At 43.4% G+C, this 20,941-nt stretch overlaps 1 protein-coding gene across 1 annotated transcript in view; it reads left to right on the top strand.

Annotated features, from left to right (window-relative positions):
• Positions 1–16,944, top strand: part of LOC311106830 (uncharacterized protein) — a 29,566-nt gene extending 12,622 nt beyond the window's left edge. The window contains exons 6-11 of the mRNA XM_084149202.1: positions 12,491–12,586; positions 14,159–14,431; positions 14,564–14,857; positions 14,973–15,257; positions 15,455–15,565; positions 16,663–16,944. Coding sequence (XP_084005328.1) covers positions 12,491–12,586; positions 14,159–14,431; positions 14,564–14,857; positions 14,973–15,257; positions 15,455–15,565; positions 16,663–16,670 — 1,067 coding nt within the window. The 3' untranslated portion in view covers positions 16,671–16,944. The remainder of the gene's footprint in view (positions 1–12,490; positions 12,587–14,158; positions 14,432–14,563; positions 14,858–14,972; positions 15,258–15,454; positions 15,566–16,662) is intronic.
• The last annotated feature ends 3,997 nt before the right edge of the window (positions 16,945–20,941 follow it).

Below are 20,941 nucleotides of genomic sequence, written 5' to 3'. Positions count from 1 at the left end.
AATTAACATGATGACCCTAGCCAACTACTAGCTATAAAATCACACTTTGTTTAGATAGCTAGCTACGGTAATAAGAAAAGAATAACTCCAGCTTAGTATGGAAATAGAGGGGTTAACATTAGACTATTTTGCTGGTCAGTCATCGGACGTTAAGCTAGCTATGTTACTTCGATAACCTGTGTCAGTGTCAAAACAATTGTGCGCCGCCTCATGGGTTTCCCGGTTGCGGCCGGCTGCGACACACCTGCTAACGGCATTCTCTGATCTAGATCAATCTATAATGTGTTATTTTAGTTCATACAAGAAATGATCATTCCAGATTACCCTATAATTTTGGATAAACACTATTTTACCCACCCCAAATGTTCCTCTCTGCCCACATATTTTCCCTTTACCACTGGTCTGTACCGTGTAGTAAACCCACGCTAATTTGTTTTTCTGGGCTCACCATGCTGATAAGAACGTAAGATGACAACACGGAAGTAGAAACTGGGAGGGAGGGAATTTGTTTTGATTTCGAACATTCTTTCCTCGTGGATGAAGCCAGACACTCAAGAAGGTGAATAACCACAAACAATTAATAAATTACAGTCTTTGAATGCGTTTCTTTCGGAGCATTTAACGGTTGTGGATATTTTTGGGGCAGTTGAGAAAGTGGTCGATGAGTACCAGGAGGATATCTCCCTATCTAAAGAGGACAATGATGCGCTACGGAGACTGCTATGGATCACACCGGAGATAAAACTATGTAGAATAGGTTCGTAGCTACACCACATGACCAGAAGTATGTGGACACCTGATCGTCAAACATCTCATTACAAAATCATAGACATTAATTTGGAGTTGGTCCCCCCTTTGCTGCTATAACACCCTCCACTCTTCTGGGAAGGCTTTTCAGTAGATGTTGGAACAGTGCTGTGGGGACTTGCATCCATTCAGCCACAACAGCATTAGTGAGGTCGGGCACTGATGTTGGGCGATTAGGCTTGGCGTTCCAATTCAGTCCAAAGGTGTCCGATGGGGTTGAGGTCAGGGCTCTGTGCAGGCCAGTCAAGTTCTTCCACACTGATCTCGACTAACCATTTCTGTATGGACATCGCTTTGTGCACGGGGGCATTGTCATGCTGAAACAGGAAAGGGTCTTCCCTAAACTGTTGCCACAAAGTTGAAAGCACAGAATCGTCTAGAATGTAATTGTATGCTGTAGTGTTAAGATTTCCCTTCACTGGAACTAAGGGACCTAGCCCGAATCATGAAAAACAGCTCTAGACCATTATTCCACCTCCACCCAACTTTACAGTTAGCACTATGATTTGGGGCAGGTTGCGTTCTCCTGCCATCCGCCAAACCCAGATACAGCCGTCGGACTGCCAGATGGTGAAGCGTGATTCATCACTCCAGAGAACGCGTTTCCACTGCTCCAGAGTCCAATGGCCGCGAGCTTTACAGCACTCCAGCCGACGCTTGGCATTGCACATGGTGATCTTAGGCTTGTGTGAAGCTGCCCGGCCATGGAAACCCATTTCATCAAGCTCCCGACTAACAGGTATTGTGCTGACGTTGCTTTCAGAGGCAGTTTGGAACTCGGTAGTGAGTGTTGCAACTGAGGGCAGACAATCTTTACGCGCTACACGCTTCAGCACTCGGTGGTCCCATTGTGTGAGCTTGTGTGGCCTACCACTTCGCGGCCGAGCCGTTGTTGCTCCTAGACGTTTCCACTTCGCAATAAAGCACTTACAGTAGCACACCATTGGATCCCGACCCACCAGCGGGAGAACACTGTTCAAAATGTATCACCACGTCTAAAAAATGTCACTGTGGCGAAGCATTTGCTTTTAAAGCTAGCCTACAGAGACACGTCACTCTTGCCAGGGAGAGACCCAGTGAATGCCCCTTCTGCAAAAAATGCTACAACTCCACATGTCAACTCAAGGCCCATGTCCCACTATGTCAGCCTGCAAAAACCCGCCCTGCTGCAGCTCCTCAGTATAACTGTCACGCCCTGACACGGGGGACTCTTATTTGTTGAGTCAGGGTGTGTATTTTCTATGTGGTGTAGGTCTATGTTATAAGTCTAGTATGTCTAGATCTATGTTGGCCGGTGTGGTTCCCAATCAGAGGCAGCTGTCACTCGTTGTCTCTGATTGGGGACCATACTTAGGCAGCCTATTGGCACTAGTGGGTTGTGGGATCTTGTTCTGTATAAGGTTTGTTGTGTTACCTTAGGACTTCACGTGTCGTTAGTTTATTGTTTTGTCGTGTGTTCATTTCGTGTAAATAAACATGTTTGCGCCTTGGTCCGTCCCGTCCGTCAACGAACGTGACAGAAGATCCCACCAAACGAGGACCAAGCAGCGTGTCCAGGAGCAGACAGCCTGGACATGGGAGGAGATCTTGGAAGGAAAGGGATCCTGGACATGGGAGGAGATTCAGGCCGGGATGGATCGCCGTCCTTGGGAGGAGACAGTGGAGGCCCGGTATAGAGAGGAGCAGCGGCAACGCAGAAGGCGCCGGCCGAGGAAGAAGCCCGGTTGTGCCAGCTCTCCGCTCCAGACCTCCAGTCCGCCTTCGCAGTCCGGTCCGGCCCGTTCCTGCTCATCGCACCAAGCCAGTGGTGCGCATCGCCTGCCCGGCCCGGCCCGTTCCTGCTCCTCGCACCAAGCCAGTGGTGGCGTCGCCAGCCCGGCCCGGCCTTGGTGCGCATCGCCAGTCCGGTCCGGCCTGTTCCTGCCCCTCGCACCAAGCCAGTGGTGCGCATCGCCAGCCCAGCCCGGCCTGTTCCTGCTCCTCGCACCAAGCCAGTGGTGCGCGTCGCCAGCCCGGCCCGGCCTGTTCCTGCCCCTCGCACCAAGCCAGTGGTGCGCGTTGCCAGCCCGGCCTTTTCCTGCTCCTCGCACCAAGACAGTGGTGCGCGTCGCCAGCCCGGCCCGGCCTGTTCCTGTTCCTCGCACCAAGACAGTGGTGCGCGTCGCCAGCCCGGCCCGGCCCGGCCTGTTCCTGCTCCTCGCACCAAGCCAGTGGTGCGCGTCGCCAGCCCGGCCCGGCCTGTTCCTGCTTCTCGCACCAAGCCAGTGGTGCGTGTCGCAAGTCCGGCCGGCCTGTTCCTGCTCCTCGCGCTAAGCCAGTGGTGCATGTTCCTAGTCCGGTTCGGCCTGTGCCTGCTCCTCGCACCAGGCCAGTGGTGAGTGTGTCCAGTCCGGCACAGCCCGTGCCCATTCCACCGGTGCCTGGTCCGGCACCAGTCAGCAGCTCCAGTCCGGAGCCAGAGCAGTCCGCCCCACCAGTGCCTGATCCAGCTCCGGTCAGCTGCTCCAGTCCGGAGCCAGAGCAGTCCGCTCCACCGGTGCCTGATCCAGCTCCCGTCAGCTGCTCCACTCCGGAGCCAGAGCAGTCCACTCCACCGGGGTCCAGTCCAGCTCCGGTCAGCGGCTCCACTCCGGAGCCAGAGCAGTCCGCTCCACCGGTGCCTGATCCAGCTCCGGTCAGCGGCTCCACTCCGGAGCCAGAGCAGTCCGCTCCACCGGGGTCTAGTCCAGATCCGGTCAGCGGCTCCAGTCCGGAGCCTGAGCAGTCCGCTCCACCGGTGCCTGGTCCAGCTCCAGTCAGCGGCTATAGTCCAGACCCAGACGTCAGCCCCTCTCCTGGTTCTGGGTCTCCCACACCAGGGTCCAGACAGGGCTTGGAGTATAGTGGGAGGAAGGAGAGGGGAAGCAGCGCGCTGAGGTCCAGACCAGACCAGGGGCGCAACAGGGAGGCGGAGAATAGGTGGTTGTCACGCCCGGAGCCGGATCCGCCTCCGAGGCGGAATGCCCACCCGGCCCCTACCCTGTTAAGTAAAGGTTGTGCGGTCGGAGTCCGCACCTTTGGGGGGGGGGGGGGGGGGTACTGTCACGCCCTGACTCGGGGGACTCTTATTTGTTGAGTCAGGGTGTGTATTTTCTATGTGATGTAGGTCTATGTTATAAGTCTAGTATGTCTAGATCTATGTTGGCCGGTGTGGTTCCCAATCAGAGGCAGCTGTCGCTCGTTGTCTCTGATTGGGGACCATACTTAGGCAGCCTATTGGCACTAGTGGGTTGTGGGATCTTGTTCTGTATAAGGTTTGTTGTGTTACCTTAGGACTTCACGTGTCGTTAGTTTATTGTTTTGTTGTGTGTTTATTTCGTGTAAATAAACATGTTTACATATCACGCTGCGCCTTGGTCCGTCCCGTCCGTCAACGAACGTGACAATAACCAAGAAGAGTTTGTACTTCACCTACCATTGGACCACCTCTGATCAGAGGCAGCTATTTACCAAATAACCAGCTGTCTGGCACCAGAGGTGTTCTGGTTGTTCAAGTTCCATCTGTCTCTGGACAGTGCTTCATGTAATTTGTTCCCCAGGTGATATTCCAGACAACACCCACTGTTACCACAAAAGCTTCATCCGTGACCATACCCACCCACAGAATGCGCCGTGCCTACAAAAGGAAAGTCAGTAGCAACACATGCCAAAAAATTTGGCCAGTTCAGAACCTAGCAGACTGGGCACAGCCAATGTAAAGGGACTGTTTACTGCCCACAAGCAGAGACTCTCCAGAGAGGAGTGGTTGAAGACAGAGCTCAGGCAGCAGCAATATTTATGCCACATCATTTAATTGACAACTCCGTTGTGTCCTCCTCCCAGAGTGCGAAGAGCCTTGGCGTGACCCTGGACAACACCCTGTCGTTCTCCGCTAACATCAAGGCGGTGACCCGATCCTGCAGGTTCATGCTCTACAACATTCGGAGAGTACGACCCTGCCTTACACAGGAAGCGGCACAGGTCCTAATCCAGGCACTTGTCATCTCCCGTCTGGATTACTGCAACTCGCTGTTGGCTGGGCTCCCTGCCTGTGCCATTAAACCCCTACAACTCATCCAGAATGCCGCAGCCCGTCTGGTGTTCAACCTTCCCAAGTTCTCTCACGTCACCCCGCTCCTCCGCACACTCCACTGGCTTCCAGTTGAAGCTCGCATCTGTTACAAGACCATGGTGCTTGCCTATGGAGCTGTGAGGGGATCGGCACCTCTGTACCTTCAGGCTCTGATCAGTCCCTACACCCAAACGAGGGCATTGCGTTCATCCACCTCTGGCCTGCTGGCTCCCCTTCCTCTGCGGAAGCATAGTTCCCGCTCAGCCCAGTCAAAACTGTTCGCTGCTCTGGCACCCCAATGGTGGAACAAGCTCCCTCCCTTAAAAATAAAAACAAAAAACAAAACAAAACATATTGTAAAGTGGTTATCCCACTGGCTATAGGGTGAATGCACCAATTTGTAAGTCGCTCTGGATAAGAGCGTCTGCTAAATGACGTAAATGTAAATGTAAATGTAAATGTAAAACATTACCATGTGTTTTAACTCTTAAGTATTGCATTGTCCATGTGTCTCTTTTTATTGTAGCCTATTGCTGGGTTTTGGCAACTTGGCCAGGCAGTTATTGTAAATAAAAACTGGGTCCAAGAGATAAATCATTAAGCTGTGGTAACTGCAGAAAAAGCTTCAATCACAAGGTGCCCCTGAATGATACTCACACAATGTTATCCAATTAACAATTCCTGGTCAGTTGTTTTGGAATGTCTCTCAGGGTGATGGAGAAAAAAATGGTCAGACTGATGTTATTGATAACATTAAAGAATAGTATATACATTCCAGAAGAGGTCTGCTTGTATTTGTCTAAGAGTATTTCCCATCCATTTTCACCTAATGCTGTTCATTAATGATGTACAATAGACTCCTGTAAAGTGCAAACTCTTCATGTGGAATGCAGTTGTTCAGTTCCAATTAAATTACATTACATTCAATTGCTTCTGATAAACATCCATCCATTATTTCAGTTCAGGCAAAATAATTATCCTTTGTTTGATTTATTTGACCATTTAAAAACACACTACAACCACACCTGGATACAATGCATTTAAAGTCATTGAGGATCACAACCGCAGACCATGTGTAACCACGCCAGCCTAGGACCTCCTCATCCGGCTTCTTCACCTGAGGAGGGGTGGGGTGGTATTTCTGTCTATAATAAAGCCCTTTTGTGGGGGAAAAACAAATTCTGATTGGCTGAGCCTGGCTCCCCAGTGGGTGGGCCTGGCTTCCAAGTGGGTGGGCCTATGCCATCCAAGGTCCACCCATGAATGCACCCCTGCCCAGATTAGGGCCTAATTTATTTATTTCAATTGACTGATTTCCTTATATGAACTGTAACTCAGTAAAATCTTTTCGAAATTGTTCAATCTTGCGTTTATATTTTGTTCAGTATATAATAATGCTATGGTAAATGTAAGCGTTTTATGATTATTCCTCGCGACTACTTTTTTTGTTCCACGGTTTGTCATGGTTCACTGCGCCACTCGGGTCATGGGCTCCCGAGTGGCGCAGTGGTCTAAGGCACTGCATCTCAGTGCTTGAGGTGTCACTACAGACCCCCTGGTTCGATTCCATGCTGTATCACAACCGGCTGTGATTGTGAGTCCCATAGGGCGGCGCACAATTGGCCCATCGTCGTTTGTGATGATATTGTACACAGTGAGTGCCAGGAAATCTGTGCGCAAGATCAAGTAACCCAATCCCACCCCAAATATGTGTCACGACTTCCGCCGAGGCTGCCCCCCCTCCTGGTTCGGGCAGGCTTCGGCATTTGTCGTCACCAGAGTACTAGCTACTGCCGATCCGATTCTCATCACTCCACTTGTCATGTCTTGTCAATCACACACACCTGGTGCTCATTCCCCTAATTAGTATGTGTATAAGTGTTCCCCTTGTCTTTGTGAGTGATTGTTTGTTGTGAGAGCGTGTAGCTCGGTTGAGCTACATTTCACTGTGTTATTGCCAAGGTGGATGTTTTCCCTTGTATAGTTTCGTTTGACGCTTGAGGCGTTTGATTTATGCAAACGGATTAATCTCTGGACTTCAGTATTTCACCTCCTGTGCCTGACTCCTTCATTCACACCTTGTCACAATATGACAATATGAGGTCTTTAATAAATGGGCTATATTAACTAATGGAAGTGTAGGTAGTCTTTTATTTACTCGTTGTCTAAAAGCATTTTTCAACAGATCAGATAGCTGAAGTAAACACCTATCAGTCAAATCTGAGAAGTCGTACCTTACTAGAATGCTTTTAACAGACCAGGTTTAGTTAGGATCATGTTACAATCCTCTTAGGCATGCTCTGGAACTTTGGCAATTAGTAAGTCTTTTTTAAACCTCCTGCTTTGGGCTGGATGTTTCAATGTGTAGTTCATACATACATAATCTATGAGCAGAATTACTGTCTTACCTTAATTGGCCACAAAATCCCTAGTTTGAAAGCGACTGTTTTCTGGAAGCTGTGCAGCACCATTTCCCCCACATGGGCCAGCCCCCTAGCAATTCGAGTTTCAGCCAATGAGCTTCAGCCCCTCACCATTTGAGTAACAGCTAGCAAGATGCACACACAACAGAGCGAGAGAGGGAGCACATATCTGCACATATGTGACATAACAAGCAATTTTCAGGGACCACTTTTGGCTCGTTAGCACTACTTTCAGAACTACTGGCTAAAAAGTATACAAAAGTACCGGAGAACGTCTTTAAAATGAGAATTTACTAAGCAGGCAGGACTGTCCTCTGTGAGGATAACAGCTCTGTTTAGTAATTAATGTAATCTATAGTATGGTTGTGACCTCAATAAACTACTTATGATTGCATAATACCAATTACCCAATGCCCAAAAGACAGGATATTGTGTAGACACACAACAACACCAGAAAATGACATGAACTTGGATACCAATATACCGATAAGAAAACATAAACAAATACATCCAACTACCCACATAAAAATAGGATTTATACATGGCAAACAGAAAGCAAAAGAGAAGTTATCTTTCGTGTTGGAATTTCAGCCATTGTTGATGTTGTATGATCATTATAGAAGTCTGGTTGTATGATGTTTTTACTTGAATCGTTCAATTGAGAAAAGTGACTGATCCGGAGTATTTATTAATTATGTCTATAAGGATTGGGATTTTGTCAGGAACTGGACAATGGAATTCTTTCAGGTGTGTCTGTGTCCTCCCCGTGAGATTACCTTAATGACTGAGACCTTGACGAGGTTTCTTCAAATCCTAATGAATCACTTCACAATCAAGCACAATAATTGGGCACTTTAGAGTCCATCAATTAAGTAAGACCTGTTTCCAAGCCAGAAGAATGTAGATGTCAGAGTTGCGTTACACTTGTGCATCAAGGGCCCGATTAACCAATTAGGGACAGAGGACACGATGCTGTCAGCTGATAAACTCTTTTAATGTATGGGGTATTTAAAGGGTCAGGGGGATGTCAAGGTAGAAACACTGAAAACTCTACAAGGTAAGCCAATGGATATATCAATGCTTATGTGGTTGGTATTAGGTGTCGATGTTGATATTCAGTTTATTTCTGTGTACTAATATGTACAGCAGCTACATATGATTCAGTGCTTACATAGTAAATGGTTCTAAGTAAACACCTGCAGAAATCTTCATGTTAGGTATGCATTTTGTGTGCTGCTAGATATCATGTCCTATCTTATCTAACACACTTAGTGCTATTTCAGGGTAAAATCATATTTCTGTGTGGGAAGGAGGAATGCTGTGTTATGAAGTTTATCTTATTTGTTGCCCCACACAGTACATGTTTTCTTATTCTTGAATAGGGCCCTAAGAATCAGGGCTTCCAAATATCTGGATAGGTTTGCAATTTATGATGTGTTTTGTTACTTGTTATGACTTGTGTTTTGTTTGTGGGACCTAAACAAATAAACAAACGTGTGTAAAATTGCAGAGGGGGGATCTGGAGAGGAGGCCGCTGGGTCCCTTCCCCGGCCACCCTATGGACACTGCACTACCGAGAGGGTGGAGAAGAGGAAGGAGAGGGGGGAGGAAACAGGAACAAGGCTCTTACGTACATCGCCGGCGGGCTTCAGGCTTTCAACAGAGAGAAGGGAGGCACTCGAATGGAGGGGTCGGGAAAAAGAGGAGGCACTCGGACTACTGGAGTGTGGGGAACTTGGAAAAGGGTAAGGTAGAGGGCTGGAGGATGAATTGATGATGAAGGGAGGACTGAGTTGACAGTAGAGATGTACTGATTGACACCTATGTCAGAGCAATCAGTCATGACATTATGATGAGATACAGTGGGGAAAAAATGTATTTAGTCAGCCACCAATTGTGCAAGTTCTCCCACTTAAAAAGATGACAGAGGCCTGTAATTTTCATCATAGGTACACGTCAACTATGACAGACAAAATGAGAAAAAAAATCCAGAAAATCACATTGTAGGATTTTTTATGATTTTATTTACAAATTATGGTGGAAAATAAGTATTTGGTCAATAACAAAAGTTTCTCAATACTTTGTTATAAACCCTTTGTTGGCAATGACACAGGTCAAACGTTTTCTGTAAGTCTTCACAAGGTTTTCACACACTGTTGCTGGTATTTTGGCTCATTCCTCCATGCAGATCTCCTCTAGAGCAGTGATGTTTTGGGGCTGTCGCTGGGCAACACGGACTTTCAACTCCCTCCAAAGATTTTCTATGGGGTTGAGATCTGGAGACTGGCTAGGCCACTCCAGGACCTTGAAATGCTTATTACGAAGCCACTCCTTCGTTGTCCGGGCGGTGTGTTTGGGATCATTGTCATGCTGAAAGACCCAGCCACGTTTCATCTTCAATGCCCTTGCTGATGGAAGGAGGTTTTCACTCAAAATCTCACGATACATGGCCCCATTCATTCTTTCCTTTACACGGATCAGTCGTCCTGTTCCCTTTGCAGAAAAACAGCCCCAAAGAATGATGTTTCCACCCCCATGCTTCACAGTAGGTATGGTGTTCTTTGGATGCAACTCAGCATTCTTTGTCCTCCAAACACAACGAGTTGAGTTTTTACCAAAAAGTTATATTTTGGTTTCATCTGACCATATGACATTCTCCCAATCCTCTTCTGGATCATCCAAATGCACTCTAGCAAACTTCAGACGGGCCTGGACATGTACTGGCTTAAGCAGGGGGACACGTCTGGCACTGCAGGATTTGAGTCCCTGGCGGCGTAGTGTGTTACTGATGGTAGGCTTTGTTACTTTGGTCCCAGCTCTCTGCAGGTCATTCACTAGGTCCCCCCGTGTGGTTCTGGGATTTTTGCTCACCGTTCTTGTGATCATTTTGACCCCACGGGGTGAGATCTTGCGTGGAGCCCCAGATCGAGGGAGATTATCAGTGGTCTTGTATGTCTTCCATTTCCTAATAATTGCTCCCACAAGCTGCTTACCTATTGCAGATTCAGTCTTCCCAGCCTGGTGCAGGTCTACAATTTTGTTTCTGGTGTCCTTTGACAGCTCTTTGGTCTTGGCCATAGTGGAGTTTGGAGTGTGACTATTTGAGGTTGTGGACAGGTGTCTTTTATATTGATAACAAGTTCAAACAGGTGCCATTAATACAGGTAACGAGTGGAGGACAGAGCCTCTTAAAGAAGAAGTTATAGGTCTGTGAGAGCCAGAAATCTTGCTTGTTTGTAGGTGACCAAATACTTATTTTCCACCATAATTTGCAAATAAATTCATTAAAAATCCTACAATGTGATTTTCTGGATTTTATTTTCTCAATTTGTCATAGTTGACGTGTACCTATGATGAAAATTACAGGCTTCTCTCATCTTTTTAAGTGGGAGAACTTGCACAATTGGTGGCTGACTAAATACTTTTTTCCCCCACTGTATGTATCATCAGAGAAAAATAGACTTACAGACCGATAAACAGAAAGTTTACCAAGTGGTCAGAAAAAGTCTGTCAATGTAAAATTCAAATTATCATTATTGTTACATAATACAATTATTGAGGGTATGTGAATGTTTATTTCATGTTGTGCATGAAATAAGTTATCCATTCCTATCTACAGTGAAAAATCAGCCTTTTAATTTTTTTTTTCAAATTGCAATAAAATAACAAATGAACATAGGACATCACTACAAGTATATTTTCTCTTAAGAAACATAAAATAACATTAAAGTAAAGCAAATAAACAATAAATAAAATCACTACACATGAATTGTCAGTGACAACAGTTTCAAAAGTTTAAGTACCTCAAATAAAATAAAGAGAATAAGGTCAGGTGTTACCATTGTGTAGACCTATGATAGAGTTGTAACAACACATTTAATTGTAATTGACTTATTGTAGAGATTTTATTAAATATTTGATTTCAAGTAAAAATATGTTGTGATATTTTCATAGCCTTATATTTTTCATATATTTTTCATATACCATATTTTTCTTCACTATGACGCCACAGGCTACAGCCACGGAAACCTCCCACGCTCTATTTTACCTGACAACAGCTAGGTTTATTTCAGCCCTCGAAAATCATTGGATAGAAATACTCATCAAATGGCAAAGAATGCAATGCAACGCTTTTTGAACACACCAACTGTGTTTTTGCGCAAAATAGTATGCAGCATCATCTAGAAATGTGTGCAACAAAAGTTCAACATTCACCTTCTGCTACCGTTTCTGTCAACCCATTTACTCATAAGGTTTGACGCATACGTTCGATAAATCCAAGGTATGCACCTCACAGAACGCACTGCAACTGTCTCCGCAACGCAATGCTGCAAGGTAGACGCAGCGTTCTATTGGAAATTAATGTATTTATTGTGTACCAAAAAGCCAAACACAATCGGTGTGTCCGTTGCATGACAATTTGGCAGACTTGATACAAAATATTGTGTAGTGATGTAATTCTTCTCTGGATCATTCTGAAACCTTGCACACAAACTGCTTCCATCTGGTGGACAATGGATTTTGGTGGCAGCAACTGGACGGTTTGAAACCACAAAATATATATAAAACAAAAAAACAAAACAAAATCCATACTTAATAGTGATACTAACTTACTCCACCCTAATGAAAATAGTACATTGCCAAAACAAAACTCCCATTTCTTCCTTCTTTTAAATCTCCATATCTCCCTTCTCAGGCTCTAGGACCTGAGATGGTGATACGGCTTTAGCCAATATTCCATGTAGCTCAACTGGTAGAGCACTGCGTTTGTAACGCCAAGATAGTGGGTTCGATCCCCGGGACCACCCATACACAAAAATGTATGCACGCATGACTGTAAGTCGCTTTGGATAAAAGCGTCTGCTAAATGGCTTATTATTATTATTATTACAAAAGAAAATCCTGTAGCTCAGTTGGTACAGCATGGCGCTTGCAACGCCAGGGTTGTGGGTTCGTTTCCCACGGTGGGACAGTATGAAAATGTATGCACTCACTAACTGTAAGTCGCTCTGGATAAGAGCGTCTGCTAAATGACTATGAAAAAAAAAAAAAAAAAGTACTCCGCCATAAAACCCACAGAAGAAGAAGAGGAAGCAGCAGCAACTCATCAGACATTTGTGAAGGAGCTTTCCATCGACATTTACTTTTAAAAATAGGGATATAGCTTAAGAAAACAGCTGTAGTTTAATTAACAAGATGTATAGACCTAATTTGATGGTTTTTGTTTTATATTTTTCATTAGAATGTATTTGCCAGAGCCAAAGCGGTAAGTACTCGACTATCAAAAGTGAAAGTAAAAGTTTACATCCAGGCTTGCCAAAAAAATTATACAAAATAATACTTTTAAAATCGCTATATAAACTGCTGCGGCCTATTAGCATAATAGTCTACTTGTTTAAATTGCATTATAGCATTTGTAGTGGACCTTTATGCGCGTTTCTCCATCCATTGTATCGATTACCGGAAAGCTATTGCGCACTTACAGGCCAGCACAAGAACAAGAACACACATATTTTTACTCTGCTTGGAATAACCAGGCATAGCGTCGTCTACTTATTTTTTATTATCACAAAGTAAAACAAGTGCAAGAAGATTTAATATGTTTGTAATGTGTTTGCAATTTTACAGTAGCCTATATACTGATAATGACTTCTGTAATTTTACACACATTTGTTTATTTGTTTAGCAGCAGCTACTCTTCCTGGGGCCCACAAACAAAACACAAGTCATAACAAGTAACAAAACACTTACACACTCACTGATAGACAAGGACAGTCACACAAATTTAAAATACGATATACAAACAATACAACAACAAAACAATACGTGTACAAAGGAAAGACATAATGATTTATATTCTTTATGGTAGTGAATCTGGGGGATAGCCCCAACCGGTACTCAAACCTGGATCAAGCGACTGTCAAGCCAACACCTTAATCGTTTCACCAAGAGGTCCGAAGTTCTTGATGAGGTCGGTAGGTGTTGGGTTAAGGTCACTACATTACCACCTTAATTCAGGCGAGCGTGTCCCCACACTTCTCTTTACCAAGTCCCTCTCCGATGACCTCACGGGCCACATCCCATTTCTGACACCAATGTAGCAAATTCACAGGGTAGCCCGGACCGGGACTCAAACCCAGTTCCAGCGACTGTCAAGCCAACACCTTAATCATTATATCAAGAGTTCCAAAGCTCTTCATGAGGTCGGTAGGTGTTAGGTTAAAGGGATAGTTCAGGATTTTGTCAATGAATCCCTTTATCTACTACCCCAGAGTCAGATGAACTCGTGGATACTATTTTTAGGTATCTGCGTCCAGTATGAAGGAAGTTAGAGGTACTTTTGAGAGCCAACGCTAACTAGCTGTACCCATAGACTGTTAGTCATTGCGCTAATGCTAGTTAGAGGTAAATTCACAAGCCAATGCTAACTTCCTTCATACTGGACAGAGAGACATAAAAATGGTATCCATGAGTTCATCTGACTCTGGAATTAGATAAAGGGCCTCATTGCCAAAATCCAAAGTATCCTTTTAATATATTAATATGAAATAGGTTGATTTATAAGTTGCAGAATGTGTCCCACTTCTCACTAATGCACTAGTGTGGGCTTATTTGTTATTGATATGTTACCTACCATTTAGACAACATCATGCAAGGTCTCTTTGACACTATTAATTGACTACATTATTTTGTTGGCCGTTACAGACCTACAGTGTGATAGAGATAAATATTTGACATACAGTAATTTCCTGTTCATGTTTTACAGCGTTGTCTGAGTAACATGGAGAGAAGGCAAATTCCGATAAATTATCTTAATGTAAAAAGTTTTCCCCTACAGCCATCTACTCCCTGAATTACATCTACACTGCCCTGTCAAAGCCAGTAGAATTGCCTGGTATCCATGAGTTCACTGCCATGGGCCTGATTAATAACAAACAGATCGACTACTATGACAGTGTGGCAAAGAAGAAGATTCCCAAACAGGACTGGATGAGGGAGAAGCTGCCTGCAGACTACTGGGAAAAAGGCACTCAGTCACGCAAGAGCAAGGAGCAGTGGTTCAAAGTTAACGTCAACATCCTGATGGACCGCATGAAGCACAACAACACTGGTGAGGGACCACACCTGAAATGTGTCCTACGCTCACCGTTAATCTTTTAAAATTGTGGGTCATTAGTTATCTATGTATATTGCCATAGAGGCATCATTCACCTTCTTTTTCATTGTTTATTTTTTGTTTCAGATGTCCATATCCTTCAGTGGAAGCATGGCTGTGAGACTGACCAACAGCCAGACGGCACATTGAAATTCATAAAGGGCATTGACCAATACAGCTACGATGGTGACGACTTCCTGGCCTTCGATGATGCCACTATGCAGTGGGTGGCCCCAGTTGATCAAGCTCTGCCGACTAAGAGGAAGTGGGACGGGGTGCAGATCCTCAACCAGTACACCAAGGGCTACCTGGAGAAGGAGTGTGTGGACTGGCTGTCTAAATTCATGGAATATGCGGAGAAAGAATTTAGTAGTGCTGATTGTGAGTACTTATGAACCTTAAATAGTATAGCCTAACAAATGGTTAACAAAAAACGACCATTTGTAAATGTGAGATCAGAAATAATATTAATGTTCTCCATTTATTCCCTCTTTAGCCCCTCCAAAGGTATATGCATTTGCTAAAAAGGCCCAAATTGCAGGACATGTCCGACTGACCTGCATGGCCACAGGGTTCTATCCCAAAGATGTGGTTATGCATATTAAGAAGAATGGTGTTCCATTGACCAAAGATGATGGAGTGCTGTCTACAGAAGTCCTACCCAATGATGATGACACCTACCAGATCAGGATGAGTGTGCAGATCCCAGAGGCAGACACAGACGTTTATGAATGCTATGTCAACCACAGAGCATTGAAGGAGCCCATTGTGGAAGAATGGGGTAAAGTATGGTTAATTTGGTTTAGTAGTGTTATTGATGGTTAATTTGGTTTAGTGTTATTGAGACGGGAAACAATCTTAATTTGATCTGAACAGCATACTAACAACAGCTTTGCAAGTGAAGCAGGAACGAAACTGAAATTAGCTTCTGGTTACATATTGTTGCTTTTTATAAAAACTATGCCTTTTGTTTTGCAGATGGAAAATGTTGTGACTGCGGAAGTGTCGTTGGTGGAGTCATTGCGGCAGTCATTATTGGAGTTCTGATCTTGGTGGTCCTGTTTGTTCTGCACAGAAGAGGGAAAATTGGTAGGTCTTGATTTATATCAATGAAACATTTTTTACTTTTTTAAATTTTAAATTTAATTTTCCCATCATAGTGATTCCTGGCTTGAGAACTACAGGTTAGTATCACAGCCTCTCCCTCGGTCTGTATACATGTGATTTATCAACATAATGGTTGAATGTTATGTATAACTTACTTTTGACACTAGTTGTTAGGACAACATTATGTTTTTATATCAAAACAACTAACTGCTCATCCAAATGTAAAGACACCCTATGTAAGAATCAAGCATTTACTGTATTTAGATATATGTTTTGGTTCTGAAAAATACGGCCTATTTTAGACACTCATTCCTATTACATTATCCTCTTCTGAAGAGAATGGTTGCATTAAATACATTGTGTTAAAAGTTACTTTTGAAAGTCACAGATAATTATGTTTTTTCAATTTACTGGAACTTTAGATTGTGTTTTTTCCAGCTACTGGCAATGGAGTGGCCTTTTCTGATTTAGGTTTTGCCGTTCTCAAAAGATGAAGAAAATGGCTGACCCCAATATGAGAGATTTTCTGTGTGATCATTCACCATAGTCCAAAGGTTTCTTTGATTGCTCTATAAGACAAGCAATGTTAGTATGATAATAAACATGCAGTGAAACCTGAGTTACCTTATGTCAGAGAACAGAACAAGGCACTATTATCAATCACATATACACTAAAAAAGCAATTAGAAGAAAATAGCATATTGTTTGGTTACCACACAATCAGCATATTTTCATTATCAAAATGGTTTTATGATATGTCAATCATTATCTCATTTTTGGGGGGCTAGACGTAGGGCTAAATAGAATTACTATATAATCCTTAAGGACAGTTATTTTACAAATGTAATATTTTATTGGTAATTAAAATAAAATAAAAAGCCAAATGGTACAGGTAACCCATAATTAATTTAGATGAAATAGGATTTTGCAGTAATTTAGATGACTGCTTTGTCTGAAATGTGTTGGTTGAGAGTTGTTTTTACATGTCAGTAATAAGTAATCAGTGCAACTACATTATGCACTGTTAACTCATGTTCAATCTAATAATGCACATATTTTCCATGTCTAATTATGTGCAGGTTGCTAGATGACCATTGGTGGCCAAACTTCCTGACCGGACCACGAAGGAACGTCAATTCATTTCATAATTTTATAGTATGGCTATTACTAACGCTTGTTATTCAGTTACATGTTGATGTAGCTCATTCTCTTCAATGGATGTATTCTGTCATATATTTAATTGTTTTACTGTTACAGTGGATGTTACTGTATGGAGAGGCATCTTTAAGGTATTTGTATAGGTCTTCAGGGATTATAACTAGACCTGTACTAGATCAGGGTTATATAAGTCTACAGGTATATGCTGATATGTTTTTATACCTCTGGCCAATCAATGACATACTCATTTTTAAGTAACATTTCAAAAGAGTTGTAGACAAACATTTTAAGTAATATTTTGAGTAACAAAAAAGCACATGTTCTTTACAACACATTTACAGTATGTGTGTTTCGTCAGTGTTTTTACCGGATTGTGTATCTTGTTTTAAGGTCCTGCAAGTATATGTAAAAAGTGTTATGTTGTTTAATATTGTAGAGCATTCTTAATACTTGGGGTATTTGCAATATCATTTGTTATGATTGTTTATTTCAACCTAGGGCCCATTTCAAAACCGTTCACTGGGTTTCCAGGCTAAGACAAAGGTACATTTGAATTAATATGCAGTGGAGTTTCTTTTAATATCACATTGTAAACATTGATGTATGGAGGACACAAGTAATTCCAACATGCAGTCTTGAAGCTCAAGACAAAAATATTTTGTATCTTATGCCAGAAACCTAGTCAGGGGTTTTTAATGAATAGGGCCTCTAGTGTTATGCATGCTACCTCTGGACTAAATGCATTCACCAAAGTATTTCTTTAATTTTGCTTGGCATTGCTGTTACTATTTACTAAACCAGTATTTTACATGACTTAATGCATACATGCCCACGGATGTACACACACAATGTGTATAGTCTGTACTGCTTTTGAAACATCCTGTATGAGTTATTAGTTTTTCTGAAAAAAATACAAAATAAATAATTCAAGCCCTTTTTTTTGCACTTTCTATAATTAAACAATAAGGCCCGAGGAGGTGTGGTATATGGCCAAAATAACACAGCTAAGGGCTGTTCTTAGGCACGACGCAACAGCCGTGGTATATCAAACCTTATAACACAGGTATGACAAAACATTTCTTTACTACGAGAGTTACGTTGGTAACCAGTTTATAATAGCAATAAGGCACCTCGGGGGTTTGTGGTATATGGCCAATATACCACAAACCCCCGTAATTAGAGCAGTAACCAACATAATTACTAACGTAATTAGAGCAGTAAAAAAATGTTTTGTCGTGGGAGGGTTCAAAGTGGTAGGCATGTTGTGTAAATCAAATGATACAAACCCCCCAAAAATCAATTTTGATTCCAGGTTGTAAAGCAACAAAATAGGAAAAATGCCAAGGGGGTGAATACTTTCGCAAGCCACTGTATGGCCCTGGTGTACTCTCTTTTAGAACTATGTCTCCTGAAATGGCAAGCATCCTTACTGTCAAGAATCAAATCAAATTAAATCAAATCCAATTGTATTAATCATATGTACAGAATACAGCGGGGTGTAAACAGTGCAATGAAATACTTACTTGCAAGCTACCTCTCAACATAGCCCTTATGTCATCCCCCCGAAACAAATGCAAATCTCCCGTTATTGTAATGGTGAGAGGTTAGGATGTCTTGGGGGTATGATATTTATGCGTCTGTAACTTTCTCACTCATCGCTATTCACAATTAATCTGGACTATCCGTAATCCATTAATGTAGAAGTGTTTAGAAACTTATTCTATTCTTATTTACAATAAGTGACCTCAAAATGACACAATACATTATTTACCATTCATTTCTATTGGGCACAAAATAATCTGAAACACAAACAAAACAAACAGCAAATGCATCCAACAAGTTTGTAGAGTCTCAAGCTTGATGTAGTCATTGTGTGCTAGGAATATGGGACCAAATAAAAAAATGTTGACTACTTTAATACACATAAATGAATTTGTCCCAATACTTTTGGTCCCCTAAAATGGGGGGACAATGTACAAAAAGTGCTTTAATTTCTAAACGGTTCACCCGATATGGATGAAAATTTTGTTGACAGTCTGCACTTTACCCGCATGGTCATTGTATCATTTCAAATCCAAAGTGTTGGAGTAGTGAGCCAAAAGAACAAAACATTTCACAATCCCAATACTTTTGGAGCTCACTGTATATTGTATTCGGAGAGTACGACCCTGCCTTACACAGGAAGCGGCACAGGTCCTAATCCAGGCACTTGTCATCTCCCGTCTGGATTACTGCAACTCGCTGTTGGCTGGGCTCCCTGCCTGTGCCATTAAACCCCTACAACTCATCCAGAATGCCGCAGCCCGTCTGGTGTTCAACCTTCCCAAGTTCTCTTACGTCACCCCCCTCCTCCGCACACTCCACTGGCTTCCAGTTGAAGCTCGCATCCGTTACAAGACCATGGTGCTTGCCTATGGAGCAGTGAGGGGAACGGCACCTCCGTACCTTCAGGCTCTGATCAGTCCCTACACCCAAACGAGGGCATTGCGTTCATCCACCTCTGGCCTGCTGGCTCCCCTTCCTCTGCGGAAGCATAGTTCCCGCTCAGCCCAGTCAAAACTGTTCGCTGCTCTGGCACCCCAATGGTGGAACAAGCTCCCTCACGATGCCAGGACAGCGGAGTGACTCACCACCTTCCGGAGACATTTGAAACCCCACCTCTTTAAGGAATACCTGGGATAGGATAAAGTAATCCTTCTACCCCCCCCCCCCAAAAAAAATAAAATAAATAATAATAATTTTAAAAAAAAGTAAAAAATAAGAAATAAAATTAATGAAAAACAAAAATATATATATATATATAAAAAAAAAAAAAATGTAAAGTGGTTATCCCACTGGCTATAGGGTGAATGCACCAATTTGTAAGTCGCTCTGGATAAGAGCGTCTGCTAAATGACGTAAATGTGCCCTTGAGCAAGGCACTTAACCCTAATTGCTCCTGTAAGTCGCTCTGGATAAGAGCGTCTGCTAAATGACAAAAATGTAAATGTAAATGTATTCAAACTCTTTGCTTCTCCTGAGATAGCCGTTGAACATGACTCTCAGTTCCATTACATTACACATAGATTATATATACTGGGTAAAAACGACGAAGAGGTTAGAGCGGCCATTGCAATCTGGGACGCCGTTCTCCGGGTGTCATGACATCCGTAAACTCATGCTGAAAGCTTGTGATATGAATAAACTTATGGTCAAGGTTCAGTATGAGCGGACTCCTTTGTTTATCAGCAATAATTGCCAGCATTGACTCGATACTACAAGCCCCAACGCTCTAAACAACATGTTCAAATTATACACACCTTTATAGGGTTAATGTTACCACATGGCCATATCTCCATGCTATAGCGCGAGTTTTCAGAAAACAGACGGAAGACCGAGTTGACTACCTGTGCTAAAAAGCTATCTGCCTCTCCTAACACCTATGTGTAAACGGAAGACGAGCGCCACAAACATGTTGTCACAAAAAAATAAGGTTGGCTGCAACTGTTGTGACGTCACGAGAGGCTACACAGCTTTCAGCGGGATTGCTCAAGTAGTGCAAGGAGACAAGGTTCAAACAAAACAAGGATTTTATTATAGGTCTTGGGAAATTAACGAAAATATAACAAAATTCTGTTCTCTTGTGGCTCTTTAAGGGTTAACAGTTCAGGGATGTCTCTTCCACATCCAAAATCATAATTCTCACTCGCTCAGATAACTTTTCCCCAGCCTTACTGTAGTCCACGTTGCAGCTAGTGGCCAACCCAGCAAAAAGTCCTTCCAAATGTCTCTCACGTATTTCCACAGGTGCATATATCCAAAGGTGAGTATTTCCCAAAGGTAAGTATCTCCAAATCCTTATATTCCTCATGGAAGTGGACGTGCAGCACTCTTGTCCTCCAGAGAGCCCAGGTTGGAGACTGTGTTTCTTCACCCCCCCCCCACACTCCCTCAGTGTGTCTCTTCCCTTCCAAACCTTCAGCTCATCAGCTCCTCATTTTTTTCAGCTGCGTGGGAAGATTGGCCATAGAGGGGTGGAGTTCCCGACCATACCAGCAGATGGAGCCATAGCTGTCTGGGTTTGCAGCCACCTCAGGGGGATGTAACGTCCCTCCAGGACACAGCCTCTCGTGACATCACACATCCCCCTCCTCGGGACCGACGTCCTCGTCGGGGTAAAGGCAGCGAAGACGGCATCACGCCGGGAGAGGGCGTCCGCAT

This window comes from Coregonus lavaretus (assembly GCF_964263955.1).
Source record: "Coregonus lavaretus genome assembly, chromosome: 3".
Lineage (NCBI taxonomy): Eukaryota > Metazoa > Chordata > Actinopteri > Salmoniformes > Salmonidae > Coregonus > Coregonus lavaretus.
This window is presented reverse-complemented; position numbering and strand designations above follow the sequence as displayed.